The 20,599-nt window shown below is 41.6% G+C and overlaps 1 protein-coding gene across 5 annotated transcripts in view; it reads left to right on the plus strand.

The window, feature by feature from the left end:
* Positions 1–3,803: 3,803 nt before the first annotated feature.
* The window catches only part of zgc:158766 (uncharacterized protein LOC100009641 homolog), a 183,551-nt gene continuing 166,755 nt past the window's right edge, over positions 3,804–20,599 (plus strand). For 2 of the 5 annotated variants that reach the window (XM_043719352.1, XM_043719353.1), the window contains exon 1: positions 3,809–4,055. In XM_043719352.1, the coding sequence (XP_043575287.1) occupies positions 3,999–4,055 (57 nt within the window). In that variant the 5' untranslated portion in view covers positions 3,809–3,998. Of the gene's footprint in view, positions 4,056–20,599 lie in introns of all 5 variants that reach the window. The other 3 variants (XM_043719356.1, XM_043719354.1, XM_043719355.1) reach the window with 3 other exon arrangements.

A 20,599-nucleotide genomic window follows, 5' to 3' on the forward strand; every position in this document is an offset into this window, starting at 1 on the left:
CTAGGATGTTGCCTGGTATGGAAGGAATGTCTTACGAGGAAAGGCTGAGGGTCTTGAGACTGTTCCCGTTAGAGAGAAAAAGGTTGAGAGGTGACTTAATAGAGACATACAAGGTAATCAGAGGGTTAGATAGGGTGGACAGGGAGAGCCTTTTTCCAAGTATGGGGACGGCAAACACGAGGGACACAACTTTAAAGTGAGGGGAGATCGGTATAAGACAGATGTCAGAGGTAGTTTCTTTACTCAGAGAATAGTAAGGGTATGGAATGCTTTGCCTGCATCGGTAGTAGATCCACCAAATTTAAGTGCATTTAAGTTGTCATTGGACAGGCAAATGGACATACATGGAATAGTATAGGTGGGATCGGCTGCGGATTAGTATGACAGGGCGGCGCAACACCGAGGGCCAAAGGGCCTGTACTGCGCTGTAATGTTCTATGTTCTATGTTCTATGTTCTATGTACAGCTTCTTCCCTACTGTTGTTAGACTTCTGATTGGACCTCTCAAATTTTAAATTTAATGTTGATCTCAATCTCTGTGCACCTTCTCTCTGCAGCTGTAATATTGTATTCTTCACTCGGTTCTACTACCCTAAAGCATTTTGTATGGTATGACCTGTCTGTACTGCATGCAAAACAAAACTTTCCACTGTATCCAGGTACATGTGACAATAATAAATCAAATCAAATATTTATGTCTTACTTAACAACCCGAAAAGCAAAGGGATCAACTTTTCCCTCCGTGGAGATAACAAGAAGGAAAAGTAATGAGACGAGTTAGTGCTGGGGAAAAATTAACCATTTCACTAATTAGATTTAAGTAAGGCAATCCATTGGGTTCTCAACCCACTACCACTTAAGCCCCTTAAGTGGTCACTTAATGACTGCTTAAGGGCTTCTATTTTTTACCTTCCTGAGCTCCTGCAGGTTAGAAAGTTGGTGTGTTATCATCTGTGAAAGCAGGACAACTTGCCAGCTGGACTTGGGTCACTTTCCAATTGGCCTAAGTAGGTAAAAATATTTATCTCCTTGCTGCTGGATCAACTGAGGGACTGAAGTGAACTTCAGGACCCAATAGCTGTAACACATTAGTTGCCACACTTAACTAAAAATAAAGTGACTACACTTTTTCAATAACTCATTTTCTACAGGCACTTTGAGTTAGCTTGGAAAAGGTGCTATGTAAAGATCAATTATGTCTTTAAGTAAATCCTATTAACATATCATCATATCGCTGTCATAAACTTTTTCTTTGAGTTCTGATTCCTTTTCTATTTTCATTAAACTGAGAATTTAAGCACTGATTAAAATTAAGCTTTCAAATGCACCAATTGGTATTCACTGTATACGTGGTTCTTCCTCTTAACTCATTATTCACTCCGTTTTTTAATGTCCGTTAGTCAATAGTATCTACCACTTTGGCATTAGAATCATAGAATCAGGCCATTTGGCCCATCAAGTTTACACTGACTGTCTGAAGAGCATCCCATCTAGACTCACCCCACAACCCTATTCCTATTATTCTACATTTCCCATGGCTGACCCACCTAGCCTACATATCCCTGGACATTATGGGCAATTTAGCATAGCCAATCCACCTAACTTGCACATCTTTGGACTGTGAGAGGAAACCAGAGCACCCAGAGGAACTCCATGCAGACATGGGGAGAATGTGTGGAATTTGCACAATCTCCTGAGGATAGAATTGAACCTGGGATTCTGGCTCTGTGAGGCAGCAGTGCTAACCACTGATGTGTTACCCCTGTTGGCACTAAAATCTTTGAAGATCTCCCAGGAGTAAACAGTGGTTTTCTTGGCACATGCTACAGGTTAAAAAAACATTAATTATAGAGATGTACAGCCTGGAAACAGACCCTTCAGTTCAACTCGCCTGTGCAAACCAGATATGCCAACCCAATCTAGTCCCATTTGCCAGCACTTGGCCCATATCCCTCTAAACCCTTCCTGTTCATATACCCATCCAGATGCCTTTTATATACTGTAACTGTAACAGCCTCCACTACGTCCTCTGGCAGCTTGTTCGATACAAGCACCACCCTCTGCATGAAAAAGTTGGCCCTTAAGTCCCTTTTATATCTTTCCACTCTCACCCTAAACCTATGCCCTCTAGTTCTGGACTCCCCCACCCCAGCGAAAAGACGTTGTCTATTTACCCTATCCATGCCCCTCATGATTCTATAAACCTCTATAAGGTCAACCCTCAGCCTCCAACGCTCTAGGAAAAACAGTCCCACGTATTTAACCTCCCCCCATAGCTCAAATCCTCCAACCCTGGCAACATCCTTGTAAAGCTTTTCTGAGCCTTTTCAAGTTTCACAATTGTCTAAACTTTGGATGGGTGGAGTTCATGATGCCTTGCTTCATGCTTAGTTTGAGACAAACCATGCAGCTTTAGGAGATTTCCTTCATTTCATTTGCAGAAACGTCTATCTCTCATTTTCAGCTTTAAGCTTTAGCCTGCTAATCTGTGCGAGTTGACTACAGAATTTGGCATCTCTGACTATTCCAGCTTTGGCCCTTGCTTCCAAATTCCCACCAGAATCTTCATTTTCTTGTCACTCAACCCCTCCCTCCTTCCTTGCCGTTTTTGAAGTCAGAGCAGAACTATTCAACCTTGGGATCCTGTTTTTTATTGAGATGTAATCCTAACCACTCAACCACCACGACAGTCTGCTTTCACCTGTTGCTGAGTCTGCCTCAACTCATCTGGCTGTTCTAATGCTCCCCATATACTTGAATACAGCTGAAACCTTGCTGTCTAACTCAGTCCAGATCTAATCCAGCAATCATTCCTGTACTCGTTGACTTATTGGCGCCAGATCCAGCAACATCTGCATTTTTAAAATTCTCTCTATTGTGTTAATATCCATCCAGGGCCTCACCTCTCCCTTGTCTTTATTCCTCTCCATTCCCCAGAAATCTCTATGTTCTTCCTATTCTGGCCTCTGGCATATCTCTGATTTTAAGCATGCTATCATTCTCGGCCAGCTTTCGGCTATCTTGGGCTTGTCTCTAAGCTTTGGAATTCCCTTGCTAGACATATAGGGATAGCATTGTGGCTCAGTGGTGCCTCACAACACCAGGGAACTGGGTTCGATTCCAGCCTCGGACAACTGTCTGTACAAAGTTTGTATGTTCTCTCTGTGTCAGTGGGGGTTTCCTCCCACAGGCCAAAGATGTGCAGGTTAGTTGGATTAGCTATGCTAAATTGCCCATAGTGGATTAGTCATGGACAATGCAGGATCACAGGGATGGGGTCTGGGTGGGATGCTCTTTGGAGGGGCAGTGTGGACTCAATGGGCTGAATAGTCCACTTCCACACTATAAGGATTCTATGATCTCTATCTCTTGCCCTACTTAAACATAGTTCCTTAACCCATATGTTCTGTTTTGATTTGGCCACCTGTCTTATAAGATCAGCTTTCATTTGTAAAATTATGCTCCTGTGGACTGCTTTAGAACACCTTATGCAAATCTTTCTCCGCAGAGAACTTGTCTCCCAGTCATGTATTGCAGTAAGGATGCATTACAAATGTAAATAGCTGTTAGTCATCTTTTTAAAACGTAACAGAATCCAAATCACACTGCAACCATGGATGAAAGAAGCTGCAATCCCTTTTGTATGGCAGGGATGAGCTTTGGCTTCCTGCTGTGCAAGGTTGCATTGAAAGTTTGAAAAGTTGGAGAATAAGGAGAGGAAGTTGCATCAGTATACATAATGAGAGAAGCCAGGAGTGCCGGAGCTGGTTCATCCAACTCCCTGCCTTGCAGTTTCCTCCCAATACAGTTCAACTCCAGACCTTGAGAATTATTTGCTGTTCTCTTTCCTGAGGGGGTGTTCATGTTCTTAGAGTTTGACAGAAAAGGGAACAACTAGAAAAATGACAGGGGATGTACACCACTGGAAGGATACTGGAAGAGAACAATGCATTGGATTTTATGTTGTTTTGTGGTAATAGGTGCTGAACCAGTTTAACATGACTCACAGATCACAAGCGCCAAAGAGCAGAACTGATCACCATTTGAGCATAAAGGTATGTGGAATAATAATACGATAAAGGGTGTAAAAGTAAACTCGAAAGTAAAACTGCAAGTCTCCAGTGTTCAGAACAGTAGAAGATAAATAGGTTAAGTTGTTAATTTTCTTTTGTGTGGTCTTTCCTTTGTGGGGAAAACGAGCACAGAGCTGCAATGTCATGTTGGGTCAGCCTTTATCAAAAAGAACAATGACTATTTGATATAATGTAGTTAGCCACATCTCCTCCTTGCTTATTTAAGTGTGGCTGGACTCACAATTGTACCTCCTGGTTCACTGTATAAACGAAACCTCGTGAGTAGAATGGCTAATGAGAAGTGTTAACTTGTTGAGTCGGTGAAGTTGTTTCAGAATAATGTCACATTTTATTCACTGCTTGAACTTTGTTTTGAAATGGAATACCTTTCAATGACTTTGATTGATGTTCTTATTGCTAATTTCCTGGCTGTACAATCGAGACATGCAGTGAGACAAGGGTTAAAGGGAGCTGTGAGGTTGCTCGCATTCAGACAGTTTAGGAGAGAGGACTGTTTGTGCTTGTTGAACGGCGAGATGTTGACCCACAGTGGATTTCTGATCGCGGAACTGAACTGACAATTCCCGGAGTGTCCGCCAGTAACTCCTCCCCAGGTTCATCCACTCGAGGTAACTTAAAGTAAGCCAAGCCAAAGTTCAGCCATCCGGAAGAGAATCGTGCAGCAACAAAACTATGTTTAGTCGCATTTGCTATAAAGCGGGAGTTGATGGAAGGACCGGTTCTTAATGGGTTATTGACTTAATAAGGCAAGTTATTGACTTGCCTTATTGATATTACATATTTAATGCTGTCACTGCAGAATGTGAACTCTGATGTTGGCAGTCATTGAAACTATGTTTCACATATGTCTCTGAGAGACCGCTCACCCCCTCTTTTTCTAAAGCTACAACAACTTACAATTACGTAGCGCCTTCAAAGCCGCAGAACATCCCACAGAACTATTATCAGTTAATAGTCGACACTCAACTTATGTTAAAGAGATATTATGATACGTCAAGTTAGGGTTTAATGAGCGTCTTAATGGGGTATGGTGGGACAAAGAACAAGTGATGCACAAGAGACCACTGGCATCGTGAGTTTAGAGAATCGTAGGTTGCAGAGATCGCAAAATGCGAGGCTCTGAAGGAACTTTTATAAAGGGGTGAGAAATTTAACATGGAAACATTGCAGGACTGGGAGCCAATGTACATCAGCAAGAATTGGGTGATGAGTGAATAGAGGTGGCACAAGTTAGTAAATGAGTAACAGGAAATTACTTAAGTTCAGGCTTGTTTCTTGGCCAGTAGGCCTTTGGAAATAGGCACCTGTACAACACAATGCATCCTCCATCATAGAGGTGGATTTTCATGGGTGTGTGACGTTTACCTTTATGATAAAGGAACCAGATATTGACATACAAAGAGCTGAAGTGGGCATAGGGATTTTTTTTTAAATTAGTTCACGGGATGTCAATGTTATGTTAGCTGAGCGAGCATTTAGAATTGCCCAGAGGGCAGTTAAGAGTCAACCACATAGTTGTGGGTCAGGAGTCACGTGTAGGCCAGACCAGGTAAGGATGACCGCTTCCTTTCCGAAAGGACATTAGTGAACCAGATGGGCTTTTCTGACAGTCAACAATGGATTCATTGTTATCGTTAGACTCTTAATTCATGATGTTTATTGAATGCAAATTCTACCATGTGCCATGAATGTGAACTTCAGTCCCCAGAACCATACCTGGGTCTCTAGATTAACAATTTGGTAATAATGCCTCAAGGTCATCAACATTCCTTATGCTTGTTCACATCAATATTAGTGAAGACCATTCGGTCCCTAGAGATTATTATGTAGATAAAGGATGAGATAACATGGCCACTCGAGCCTGTATGGGTACAGGAGGAGAATGTTCATTCCCTTTTGTCTCTACCAAAGGTTCAAAATGATGCTATTCAGCTCCTTGAATCAATTAATTAGGACCAATAAAGTCACCATAGTCCTGTTCTCTCAATAGAGAGAGATACCTGGTGGTGGTTGAACCACACCTAAGGTAAGGGGAGAGGTTGAGAAGGAGCGGTTAACACTGTTGGTGTCACTGTATATCACAAGCCAGCTGTCCTGCCAACTGAGCTAAGGTCACCCAACTGCTCAAGCTTGCTGTACCATTTTATTTAGATCCTGGCTGGTCTGAGCATTAATAATGGAGAAAGTGAGGACTGCAGATGCTGGAGATCAGATTGGAGGATGCCTGATGAAGGGCACTTGTCTGAAATGTCAATTCTCCTGCTCCTTGGATGCTGCCTGAGCTGTTGTGCTTTTCCAGTGCCACGCTATCAACGCTGAGCATAAATAATGTTTCACCACCTTCTTAATGCCTACTAGAAATAGACACTATTTGCTAGCATTGTCAGTGCTGGAGTATGTTTCTTGTCCTTTCCATATGATTTCTTTTCACACAAGATATTATAATTTTGCAGTCTTTCTGGGGATTGTCCTTGCATCAATTTGATGAGTCGTCTTGCAACCCACACAATATGCCCATATGTTTACTGGCCGTGCTAGCCAACTCATTTGTTTTACCTATTACAAATGAAATTTGACCTGTACATGCACACAAACATTGTTGTGGTAAACCTTTTTATTTTTCTGGCCACTGGGAGTTAATTGGACAATATTCGTGGCAGTGTGTGTTGCTATTCCCTCAGGGAGCCTGGGTTGCTGTGCCAACATGCACTCATTGTCTGCGTGTCACAGCGTGCACCTATGGATGGTGATGGATGCTCTGATGTCCCATCACATGACTGGAATCTCCCCCTGCCAATTCCATCTGTTGGAAGGGTTAACCTGTTTGGCTGGCACCTTGGCTGACTGTCCAATCCTGGTGTGGGTCTCAAATCTAGTGGCAGGGACACCGCCAACTATGCCACAAGAACACGGTGGCTCATTGGCCAGCACTGCTGCCTCATGACACCAGGGACCTGGGTTTGATTCCAGCCTCTGGCAACTGTTTGCATGGAGTTTGCATATTCTCCCTGTGTCTGTGTGCGTTTCCTCCAGGTGCTCTGGTTTTCTCCCACAGGCCAAAGATGTGCAGGTTAGGTGAATTGGCCATGCTAAATTGTGTCCAGGGATGTGCAGGTTAGTGGAGTAGACATCATCTCTGATCTCCAGCATCTGCAGACCTCACTTTTTTCTCCCACAGGCCAAAGATGTGCAGGTTAGGTGAATTGGCCATGCTAAATTGTGTCCAGGGATGTGCAGGTTAGTGGAGTAGACATAGAAAAAGCAGGGTTACAGGGATAGAACAGCAGGTAGGTCTGGGTGGAATGCTCTTCGGACGGTTGGTTTGCTTTCAGTGGGCTGAATGGCCTGTTTCCACACTGTAAGGAATCTGTGATGACCTGCATGACAAGATCTGTAGAGGAGAGCAATGCATCATCCACCGGGCTGCAAAATGTCCTTCATATTTATTTGTTAATGCTGGTCACAAGGTATAGAATCTGTTGACTCATTTCTTTATTGATGTTAGCCATGAAGCTATGGTGAATTCAGGTTGAAACATTAACTGTTCCTTGGTGAAACCAGCTCTTTTTACCAAAACCATGGGCTCCAATAAATCCTGAAATCTTGTGTGGAAGTTCAGATACTGCAAATTCTTCAACATTTACATGCTCAGACTTCAATTTGCATACACATTTCTCAGAATTGCTTTTCGTACAGTGTTTACTGCCTAGAATCCAATGTATTCTGACAAGCTCCAATTCATCTGAAAAGCGATAGCACACTTGATTTGATTTAAATGATTGCTTTGAAGCCTTTCTTTCCTCCTGTTCGGATTCATCAACATAGGAATGCTGCTTTGGTGTTCTGCTTTCTGCAGATCCATGGGTTGAATTACTCTCGGGTTATGATTCAATAAAGAATACGTTTACACTGACACTTGCTTAGTTTGCATTGAAGAAAATTACATCCAACAAAAGAGGTTTCTGTCTACACATTGTTATATAATTCTGTCGTTGGGATCAGAGAGCTATACTAAACAATGGAAATGTGGGAAGCAATCTCCTGGTGACTGAACTAAACAAACAGCAATGTAAAACTGTTTTCAGAAATTACTGATAGTAACCGGGGTACCATTGAAAAGAGAGATTAAGAGGGATGATTTTAATATGGCGCCCAGATTATAGATGTTTCAGGCAAAGATTCCAATTACACAAACTTATGTGTAAAACTGATATGTGGCTAAGTTTGATTTACCTATCTGAGAAGATTTTATGATAAATAGAAATAACATACAGCCTAACCGAATGGTAAAGCAGGATAAGAAGACTTCAACCAATATAGAATTTATAAAATACCCAACGTTGTCAAAGTTAGAGAGAGAGGCCGAATTGGCTTCAGAAGGACAATGACAAAGTAATTACGGTTTCTGTCAGTTTTGCAATGGACTACACACACAACAAAAGACAGTACCTGTTTGAATGTGTGAATACATAATCTTTCTCACATCCTGAAGCCTTGAATTATCACTTACTGGAGCTTTTCCCTCCTCAGTCCATTGAGTTACAAGTTTGTCACTTACTGTAATAATAATACTCACTCAACTTTAGGGTGCTTGCTCTTGCTTGAGATAACAGGCAACTGACTGTCAGAGGAAATTCTTTCAGGAACCTTGAGTGGACATCTACTTGTTTGAATTAGGTTAATGGTGGACCTTTAAATAGGGGGAAACAGAATTCCTACCTAAAGACAGGCAGGAGGTATTTCAAATATGGAAGTAGGGGGTGTTGGTCCATTGTAAAATCTCAGTTGAATCTTTCAAGGAAGAACAGGTGAGTTAGGCACAGCATGAACCAATTACAATTCTAAGAGCACTGAAGTACCCCAAAAGCAACTCCTCCAACCTTGTTCAAAGACAATATGAATCAGACTGAAATGTTTAGTGTCCAAACTAGCAGACTGTAGCCTGAACAACTGCTTTTCAATTTCTTACATGATTACAGTGAATACACTTCAAAAGGATATAATTGGCTGTAAACTCTTTGGAATGTCCTGAGGTCCTTATGTTATAGAAATATAAATGTGTATTGTCAAACGTTGTGGCAGAAAGCTAATGGCACCTTGATCAATATCATGATCACAAAAATGTAGTCACTTAGGTTATACTGAAGTGGATTTATAATTTTAAAAATGATCTTCAAAAATGTTTTACTGACTTTAAATTCAATGGATATCAAATTAATGTAGATCAGCTTTGGCCATAATATAAATTGGGTAATTAATTATACTTGTAATCCTTTCCATGTTATTTGATCAGACAGATAGGCAAACTATTTTGTCTGGTGATGGGGGTTTCAGAACAAGGCAATGTAATCTTACCATTTAGAGTTGCACTCTTAAGAAATGGGAGTGAGTGGGGGGCTGATGTCCTGAAAACATATCTTCCAATAAAGAGTAAATGACATCTGAAAATCCTTTGCTCAAACTGTTTCAAATGAGGCCTGGACCTTCATTTGCATGTATTATTCGGCGACTTGCTTCTAATGTAATAAAAGTACTGAACAGGTGCAATCAAGACAATTTGACACCAACCTGTTTAAGAAGACGTTCGTATGGGTAGCCAGATTTAGAACTCTTTTAAAGAGTAACTAAGCCAGAGAGAAAGGAGGCAAAGAGGTTTAGGGAGGGAACTCCAGCATTCTTATGTCTTAGACAGTATAGCCAGCCACCAATGTTTGGGCCTCTATGCAGGTAAATATAGTATTGTTTGTGTAAGAGATGCCTTTAGTTTGTTGGAATAGAGTCAAACTCAAATATTTTTGTTTACTTAATTAGCCACTGTACAGAATCAAACTGCATTTGTGACAATGTATATGTACAAAGATTTTTAATATGAATAAGGCATATTTGTGAAATTAAAAAAAAAAGTTGGTGGAATGCAGAGTTCTCAGAAGGTTGGAAAGGAGTTTAGAGATAGGGATGGTTGAGGGCAGAATTTAAGTCATGATGCTACCATGGTATTAGTGCCAAATAGCCTCCTCTGCTCCTAATTGTTGTGTTCTTGCCAGGCACTGGAGATATTTAAGCATGAGAATGAGGTGCAGCTTGGTGCAAAATACATTGGTTAGGTTTGCCATCCATGATATTTCCTTCATCACACTCCATATACTCTCATGTATAAGACTGCCCTACAGGATCAGATGGTCTCTAAATAAAACAGGGATGAGCAATTTTACATTTAAACAATATTAACTTTTGGTTCTGTCGTGTGGCTGACTTTTTCATATTTCATAACTGGATATAAATGTGTATAATTCATAAAAGATGGCAGAAAGGGTGAAGGAAGCAATTAATAAAGCATCCAACATCCTAGGCTTTATTAATATTGTAATAGAGTAGAGGAGCAAGGAGCTTGGGCTGATTTTGTGTTAGACACAGTTCTGGGCACCACATTTCAGTAAACGCTTTGGAGACAATGCAGAAGAGGTTTGTGGGAGTGGCTCCAGGGATGAGAAACTTCAGTTAAGAAGAGAGTTTAGAGAAATTGGGACTATTTTTCTTGGAGAGGGAAAAAATAAGAAGAGATTTGGTAGATGTTTTCAAAATCATGAGGGTGCTGGATAGAGCAGACAGAAGGCAACATTCCCATTTTGTAAAAAGGATTAAGAGCAAGTGGCGCAGAAATTTGGTATTTTGCAAACAAAGCAAATGTGAGGTGAGAAAAAAAAATCCCTTAATTCTTGGGATGTCTGTGTTTCTGGTAAGGCTGATGTTTTGTTTATCCCGGTTGATTGGAAGTCTGTTTTTGAACTACTACAGATGGTGTGGTGAACATTCTCCCACAATGCTGTTCTAAAGGTCAATCCAGGAGTCAGTGATAAAGAAGGATCAGTGGTTTATTTAAAGTCAGGATGATGCGTGACTTGGAGGTAAAATTGTTGCCATTTACCAGTGGATCACAGATGCTAAATTGACAAACTGTAAATGCAGCCTAGTCAAGTTGTAGCTCATCCAGTGGAAAGCTGACAGTACATCCATATTGAGCTGGTGAGAGGGGAACTGGATGTAAGAGGAGGTGGGTCGGCTGCTAATCTAGTTGACTAGGTGATAAGAAGCATCTTGAGTGTATTTAGAGCTATCTTCATCTAGCTAAGTGAAGAATTTTCCACTTCATTGGTGGTGAAGAATTTTGCGTATGTCAGGAGTTGACGATTTTTGTAATCAACACTGCTCACATTTGAGCCAGTATACATCTTTGGACCTCCATTTCCTTAAGAAGTCCCACTAGTGCCAAGGGGACAACTTATCCAGAAACAAGCATTTGCTGAAAACACAGCTGCAGTAACAAAACGGGTTGACCAACCAGATGAGCAGAAACCAGTAGAAGACTTAATTGAGCCCCTTAGACCCCAGGTAGAACTGAAAAATAATCTACTGAGTTTGCATACGATGGTACAAATGAAATATTTCAAAAGATTGGGAAGATATCATGATCTGCCAGCCAAGAGTGACCCAAACAAATGACAAGAGCACAGGGTTATCAATATTGTGCTGTTGTTCACAAGATTGTTTTGAAAGGAAACCAGATCAGGTGTCCAACGAGTTGCCTTGAATTGCTTTGAGTGCCAACAGCATTTAGGACTCACCAGTGTATGACAGAATGCTATCATAGAATGGAATAGAATCCCTACATTATGAAAACAGGCCCTTTGGCCCAACAAGTCCATACCAGCCCTTCATAGGGTATCGCACCCAGACCTATTCTCCTATCCAATTACTCTACATTTACTCCTTACTAATGCATCTAGCCTACACATCCCTGAACACTATGGATAAATTTAGCATAGCCAATTTACTAATCTGCATATCTTTGGATTGTGGGAGGAAACTGGAGCACCTGGAGGAAACTCACTCAGACACCGGGAGAATGTGAAAACTCCACAGAGACAGTTGCTCGAGGCTGGAATCGAACCCAGGTCCCTGGTGCTGTGAGGCAGCATTGCTAACTGAGCCACTGTAAACGTCTTTGTTATTTAATTAGAGTGCCTCCATTGATATTCAGGCTGACACGTCCTCCACTGTTCATCACTGGAAAACCTTGAAACATAGCAAAAAGACAAAACAGTCACAAGTGCAGAGAATTTCTTTGAACAATTCTTGCCCAGTACCACGAATTGGTAGATGTTTCGAAGGTTGTGGGGAGATCTAATAGAAACTTACAAGATAATGCATGGCTTAGAAAGGATAGACGCTGGGAAATTGTTTCCATTAGGCGGGGAGACTAGGTCCCGTAGACACAGCCTTAGAATTAGAGGGGCTCAATTTAGAATAGAAATGAGATCTTTCTTCAGCCAGAGAGTGGTGGGCCTGTGGAATTCATTACTATGGAGCGCAGTTGAGGCCGGGACATTAAATGTCTTCAAGGCAGAGATTGATAAATTCTTGATCTCCCAAGGAATTGAGGGCTACGGGGAGAATGCAGGTAAGTGGAGTTGAAATGCCCATCAGCCATGATTGAACAGTGCAGTAGACTCGATGGGCCAAATGGCCTTTCTTCAACTCCTGTGCCTTATGGTCTTACGGTCTTATGTGGCAAATACCACTAGATGTCAGGAGTGGTTCTCTGGGAAAATGACACAAATCTGGGACAGACTTTATTTCCAGAGGGAGCAGGGGGTAAACAGTATCTCCACCCTCCCCACCCCACCTACTGTCACCCACATCACTTGCTTCTCCCACAAGATCCAGTTTCTTGGAGGTCCTCCCCACACAAACAGGGTACCCTTCCTACCTCTTCAACAAAGTTATAATACAAACGACGTTTTCACTCTCTGCCTACAGTCACTGCCTACTGTTTTGTAGTAGTGGAGGTGGAATGGGGGCCTTTAGAGGACAATGATTGCCCATTTCAAGTCTTTCATTGGCTTAAGGGCATATGGGTTTGCTAGTGCCTCACCCACTGCCCATAGTATAGGGAATAGGTAGCTGGTGGGCTGGCCTTCCAATATATTTTATATGTACTCACTCAAAAAACTGACTGGTGGGATAGATATAAAATATAGCCACGAGTCATTTTCTTTATCCAGTTGTGGCTGTCAGTGAAGCTTCGCTTTCTGCATCACATGGTGTCAATTTATTTTTTAAAATCACTTTGTTCAGGCATTTCTCTGGACTATCACTTGAGACTCACTTGATATTCTGGGGACAAGTGTTTGTGTCCTTGTTTTGGTATATGGTATAATTTGCTTTCAATGTCAAAGAAAATTGGAATTAAGAGTCAAATGATGACCATGAAATCATTGTCTATTGCCAGGAAAAACACATCTGGTTCATTAGGGAAGGGAATCTGTCATCCTTACCAGGTCTGGCTGACATGGGACTCCAAATCCTCAGCAATATGGTTGACTCATAGCTACCATCTGAGCAATTAGGAATGGGCAATAAAAGTTGACTTTGTCTGTGATGCCCATATCCCATGAATGCATAGAAAAAAGTGACCCATCTCCAGAGCAATTGGGATCTAAACACAGATCTTCTGTTCCAAAGGTAATGACACTGCCAAGGCACAAAGTCTCTTGCAAGAGTTTGTATAATCCCAGGCTCTGTACATTTTTGCTGGCCAGGAGATCAGTTTAATACAAATACTTGCAATGAACCGGTCATCAAGTCCCAGCAAGTTTTAATTTTGCACAGGTTCAGTTGAACATAGTTAGTGGAATATGACCTCTCAGAGTCAGATGTTATTGTTTTGTTTTGTCTTTTAAGGAGGATCCTGTACATTCAGCTATTGATACCAGACTGTGTTCTGACAGAAGACTGTCATTAACTGTCAGAATTTAATCTGGAAACAAGCCATTTCAGTTTTGCCTATAGGATATTAGGGTCTCTCAGCCAGAGATAAGAACAACGCATCACCCAGTGAAGTTTTCCAATGGGTTTTGAATTACTTAAGCGTTTTGATAGGTTGCTTGTTTACTGTTGAAGCTGTACAGCACCTTAATAACTCTAAAGATGTGATGTGAGCCACAAGTGTGTTCTAAGGCTAGCTAGTTCACTTTCCTGTGTATAACAACTACTTGCATTTACCTTTTTAATGTCATTCAACATCCTAAGGTGCTTTCAATGGGTGCTAGAAGACAGCATTTGTTATTGAGCCACATAAGGAGATATTAGGAGAGATGATTAAAATCTTGAGGTTCTAATAAGTGTGTTAACAGAACAGTGGAAATCAGGTATGTGCAAGAGGTCAGAATTGGAGGAGTGCAGAAGTCTGGAAAGCTCGTAGTTTTTGGTCTGTCAACACACAGCTTTCAAACTTCTCCCTGACACAGACACTACTTTCTCGAGAGTCTATTGGTGCAATATTGTTTGCCTCACATTCCCAGCTCTGTGGAACCTGCTCCCTCTACATATTTCAGAGAGAGCAGCCCTGCTCAGTGCAGTTGGTGCGAGTCACTCTTTCAGCTGTTGTTCATTTGTCCAGTAACCGGTGAAAGACCAGGCTTCAGCAGTCGGCACGGGTGCACCGAAGGGCCCAAATCACCTCTGGCTAAGAAATAGTCAAGTGCCCTCCGTAGTCACCTCCGGAGACAGCAATTTCAAATGATTTGCTGCAGTGCGTCTCTGCCAAGGTAGGGAAGATGGGCAGTAAATGTTTTCAACACAGATGGCTTTGCACATTTGTAAATTTATTAAAAGCCATTGTTGTCGTAACTCTATCATGTGTTCTATATTGTAACAGTTAATAGTAGTTGAACTGCAGCAATAAAAGGACTGAGTATCAGACATACTTACCTAACCTTACCTAATCTGCTGCTAATAGAACTTGTCCAGACACATATTATCAAAGAGGAAAGACAGAATAGCCTCTTGTAGGGACTCACATAGCCACAAATACAACCAATGGAGTAATGTTGAAAGGCCTAGTCTAACGTTGGAAAACTGGCAGCAAATTTCCACAAATAGCAACAAAAAAATGACCAGATAAGCTGTTTTAATAATGTTTTTGAAGGATAAATATTGGCCAGGACACCAGAGAAAGCTTCTCTGCTCCTTGACTAGTGGGATGTTTTACATTCAACTGAGAGGTAGTCATCTCATGAGGTTAACATCTCATTTGAAAGACAGCTCCTTTGACAGTGCAACATTTGTTCGGTATTGCACTGGAGTATCAGCCTAGATTTTGCACTCAAATGTATGGAGCAAATCTCGACCCCTGTGACCTCTGACTCTGGAGAGAGTGCTACAATTCAGCCATGGCTAATCAAAAACAGGCTCAACTACCCTTAAGCAAATGTAGTTATGTGTTCAATGACATTTGCAGACCTGGTTCAGAAGTGGGTTCTTATGAAAGGCCATCAACTTAAAACCTTGACCCTATTTTCCTCTCATCGCAAATGCAACCTGACCTGCTGTTGTTTCCAGCGTGTTGCTTTTTCTGTTTCAGATTTCTAGCTTTGCATTGTGTTCAGACAGAACCTGTAGTGAGAATCTCTTCAAAATCTGTGCCTGTAGAAAAAATGCTTCATTTACTAGCTAATAGTCAAACTTTTTTTTCCATCATATTGGTGAATTGGAGATAGGATTAGACAGTGGGCATTGGAACCCTGACAACATTTGTACTTGTCAGTCGTGCAGTTGGCTCAGCAATTTAACTGGCGCTGACCTCTGGGCTCACCCAACCTATTAAGGACAGTGGGCAGGCTTCTGAAACCGCTTGCCCATTCCGAACGTTTAAAACCAGAGTCCGTTGCTAGTCCTACCAAGAGTGGTGGGCACTGCTCAATCAGCTGAGGGATTGAGAGGTGGTCCTTGGCCACGCCAGCTCATTACACAGTAGGTGCTCCTGCTCATGAAGACATTTGCTACCACCAAACTCTTCAAGTGCAGGAACCTTGCAGAGTCTGCTCTGTTCAGTGTGCCAGTGGAACACTTCCTGATCTAACTAGAAGAATCTCTCGTCATTAACAAGGTATAGGTTGTTGCATATTAGCAACCATTTACATTAATAAGATAGATTTTTTTATAGAAGTTCTGAGGAGCATCAGATGTTAGGTCTCACTCCTTTGTGATGCTAAGCTATCCTGCCCACCAGCTCGTGTGAAATAGCATGTAGCACTCCTCAGTATTAGTCCTTTAATATCCTTTCAGATCCATAAATGACAAGAGCGTACAAAGAAAAAAAATAAAAAAGGAAAGCTATTCAGGGGATAATTAGGCAGATCCCTCTGACTTGCCACTTGGACCAGAGGGCTGGCCTCCATTACCTAGGGCCCACTCTTTGAGTGATGAGCCTGCGGTTCCATTGGCTCCCCAGATGGACCATCCTGAAACAGTGACATTGGCTGCTCAACTCTGTTCAACTAACAGCTGCTCCCTATACAGTTGTACCCAGCAGCACAATGGCAATAGGAACCATCACAATGTTACTCTCTGCCATTTTTCCATTGCCTTCCTCTTCCTTTCTTCCCATCTATCATCTTGGCATTGGGAAAATCTGACCTATAGGAGTCTCATTGTGAAACAGATGCCCAACAAACCAGGCATTCTGTAAACCGAATGGACAGGTTGAAAAACCAGAAATGTCAGCAGGTAGAGAGCAGCATTTAGATTCAGTGAAGCTAGAATGATTGTAAGCCCTTCATGAATCTTAGCAGCAACTGTGTGTTGAAATGTGACTGTCCTCATGCAGTCTCTTCACCTGAGAAATCTGTCAGTTTACGTGTAATCTTGAAACCACACACTCGGGGGATTGCTATCCTGTTTATGTCTGAATGAAGAGAAAATTCCACACTCTATAAATCACTGTATAAAACATTTCAAACTGAAAAAAAAGGTTTAAAATGCCTTCATAAGTTAACAGCTTGAGAACTTTGAAGAATAAGACTGTGCTATTTTAAACTTTTTGGTGAGACACTAGCCACTCAAATTAAAGCCAAACATTGAGATCTTGAGGTGCAGTTGTAGTGTTCCTATCTCTGAGTCAGAAGGCCTTGGTTCAAGACACAGAGGAGTGTGATAACAGCTTTGAACAGGTTGTTTGGGAAATACCTGCAGTGGTAATAGCTGCACAATCTGGGTTCAGGTCCCACCTACACTGGAGATGTGTCATAACATGACAGAACTGGTTGATTAAACTAGAAGTGGTTTGTGAATCTCACAAGCTTCCTTTTTTCATTATCAGTAGGAAAACAAAAGAAAAATTGGAGAAACTCAGCAGATCTAACAGCCTCTATGGAGAGAGAAACAGAGTTAACAGTTGGATTTTAAATATGACTCTTACAGTTCTGAAGCGAAATTCTGTTGAACTTGAAACATTAACTCTTTCTCCTTCATGTTGCCAGACCTGCTAAGTTTCTGCAGCATTTTCTGCTTTTATTTCCAACATCAGCAATATTTAACTTTCATTTGGGTCTTTCATTATTGTTCAAAGTCCACCAGAGTAGTTTGTCCTCTCTCTGCAAGTGAGGCCTTGAGGTGAAAATTGTGCCCAGTTTAATGCAGTTGGCACCTGCTGTCATCTTTCCTGAGTGGTTGACTGGAAATGAAAAGTGCCAAATTCTTTCAGGTGTTGAAACTTGTGACTGTAAGAAAAGACAGTGCTGCATCTATGACAGGTGAACTCCAAGGATGAAATGTAAGCAGATCATTAATTCTAATCACTCCACCATTGGTGGCTGTGCCCAATTGCCTGTAGACAGGGCATAGAGGTAAGTTGATATGCAAATGAAGCAAGGATGAAATAACACTTTCATACAGTGAGTAGTCCAAGTACGGGATGCATTGCTGGAAATGTGCTGAATGCTGGTTCAATTGGGGCATTTGTTATTGACAGACCAAATACCCTTGAAATATTTTAAGAAGATAACCTAGACCCTAACTTATTTTTTTTTTAAAAGGCAAATGTAAGGCATTGAATTCCAGATGCAATTTGATTGATCAGATTACCAGGCCTGAAGCAAAACACACTTTATTCTTACCCTGTCATTAAAATACAAACAAAAGAAAGAAGAATTGGAATAACAAGTCTATTGGAAAACTTAACAGAATAATAGATTATTTAGCTACTAAACAGCAACTGTTCCTGCATAGTAACGTCCCTTGAAAATACACTTGGCAAAATCAACTTCAGTAAAATTGATTGTCCCACATGATTCTAGCAGCAGGAAGTGAACCCAAGCTTTGAGCTATAACCGAGGAATAACAGCTTCCACATCCAGCTACAGTCCCCAGCAACTAATGAAAGCTAAACTAAAATCCTGGTTCTGTGTGAGCTTGACCCACCCATTCATTCTACTTCTATTGTTCCAAGATTTTTTAAAAAAAAGCAAGGCCGCACAGGCTGTTTAATTTATTGGCTTGGAACAGACCATTCGATACTTCTGTCTCAGTCTCTCTTGGCAAAAAGAAAAAACAGGACAAAATACACCTCTTAAAGCCATAGTATCATCACACATTCAAGTGGTCATTGGATAGTGATTTGGATAGAAATGATGTGCAGGGTTACAGGGAAAAGGCAGGAGATTGGCACTAGGGAATAAAAGTGTTTCAGGTATGATGGGGTGGATGGGTTCCTCCTCGGCCATAACGATTCTGTGATAGAACCAAAGCTTTAGAACAATCTTCCTTATTTCCTCCTTTTCAGGGACTCCTTAAAACCTTGACCAAACTCTTTGTGATTTGGCTGATAGTCCGTAGTGTGGCTCATTTTAGTATTTGTAATCAGATGGGCTTCACATGCTTATGAGTGAATAGTACAGGCTTTATTGAGCAGAATTATTTGCAAGAAATGCACATCTTTCTGGAACCCTCTAGGCTTGGGATCCAAATCTGTATGAGTTGACATCACATCAACATAACTCCTTTGCAAATGCTCTATAGCTATTCATAGTAACAGTGTAATTAATCTATGATTGGCAGTCACAACTTCAGCACATGAGGCCCTGCTTTTTGGAGTTCCTCTTCACGTTGAATGAAGTTAAATTCTTGAATCTTTGCTGTTCATGACTGAAGATGATGTAGCTCAATGTGCACACATGCTGAGGGTGACTGCTGCCTCCTTAATTAGTTGTGGTACTTTGAGGTAAATTGAAGGCTTGCTTGCCTCAGCATGTGCTTTTCCACTCTGCTTGCACTTTGCTTAAATGCCTTCAACATTACACGGTTCACTCAGCGAGCATTCTCCTAGTGCTGATAGAGATGTTGGAGAGCTGCAGGGTCAGGTATATGATAGCTGCTGTTGTTTTATGGTGTCTGGCACCATTTGCTCAAGCTGATAACAGTTCTTTTGAGAAACTGCACTCTTTATGCAATGCGGGTAACAGGAAATAATTTGTATGTGCTGTATACACTGGGCACCCAAACCTTGTACTGGAGTCACAAGCGTTTAAAATGCTCAGCTAGCAAAGCTTACTAATTTGGCATTAAGAGCAGCATTTTGTGCACAGGTTGCATATTGGCCTCCTTCAATTCAATTTCAAAACGTGCGGTGCTGGAAAAGCACAGCAGATCAGGCAGCATCCAAGGAGCAGGAGAGTTGATGGTTCAAGCATGAGCTCTTCATCAGGAATGTTGCTGTTGGTGGTAGTTGACCTGATCAGGTCCAACTTGTGATAGTCTAAATGTAGTCTGGAGTCAGGTCACGCCCGAAACGTTGGCTCTCCTGCTCCTCGGATGCTGCCTGACCGGCTGTGCTTTTCCAGCGCCACACTTTTTGACTCTGATCTCCAGCATCTGCAGATAAACACCTAATATCTGCACCACTTTCACTATCTTGGCAGACAACAGCGTTGTTTCCTTGACAAAGACCATTCATTTGTGGCTATTATCTCCCTGCTGGATGGAATGACGAGATATGAAGTAAAGTTATAAGCTATCTCCTTTCAAAGAGCGAGAACTAAATGTACAGGGATTCTGACATAGCATCCTCAATTGTTTCTATGGTAAACTGTGCTTCCCATAATTTTAACAGATCAAATAAAGTCAATGGCTTTAATCGCTTAGTAACTTGAGATCAACTTTATTCTTGTTAATTATCAAACATTTTACAGTGTGCCAAAGTCCATTAATCAGAGGACGAAACAATGGTGCACATTCTCTTAAAAAAATCCCAGAACTCCGGCTGGCACATGCTGTTCTGAGAACCATTTGATTTCACAGGTGCTACCTTCTATTTATGCTGTATTATTTCAACTCATAAGTCAGTGGCACTACGTTGGAAAATGTGAGATTCTGGATTAGTGGTGCTGGAAGAGCACAGCAGTTCAGGCAGCTTCCAAGGAGCAGCAAAATCGATGTTTCGGGCAAAAGCCCTTCATCAGGAATAAAGGCAGAGAGCCTGAAGCGTGGAGAGATAAGCTAGAGGAGGGTAGGGGTGGGGAGAAAGTTGCATAGAGTATAATAGGTGTGTGGGGGAGGGGATGAAGGTGATAGGTCAGGGAGGAGAGGGTGGAGTGGATAGGTGAAAAAGGAGATAGGCAGGTAGGACAAGTCCGGACAAGTCATGGGGACAGTGCTGAGCTGGAAGTTTG

Source organism: Chiloscyllium plagiosum, chromosome 29 (genome assembly GCF_004010195.1).
Source record: "Chiloscyllium plagiosum isolate BGI_BamShark_2017 chromosome 29, ASM401019v2, whole genome shotgun sequence".
In the NCBI taxonomy this organism is placed as follows: Eukaryota; Metazoa; Chordata; class Chondrichthyes; order Orectolobiformes; family Hemiscylliidae; genus Chiloscyllium; species Chiloscyllium plagiosum.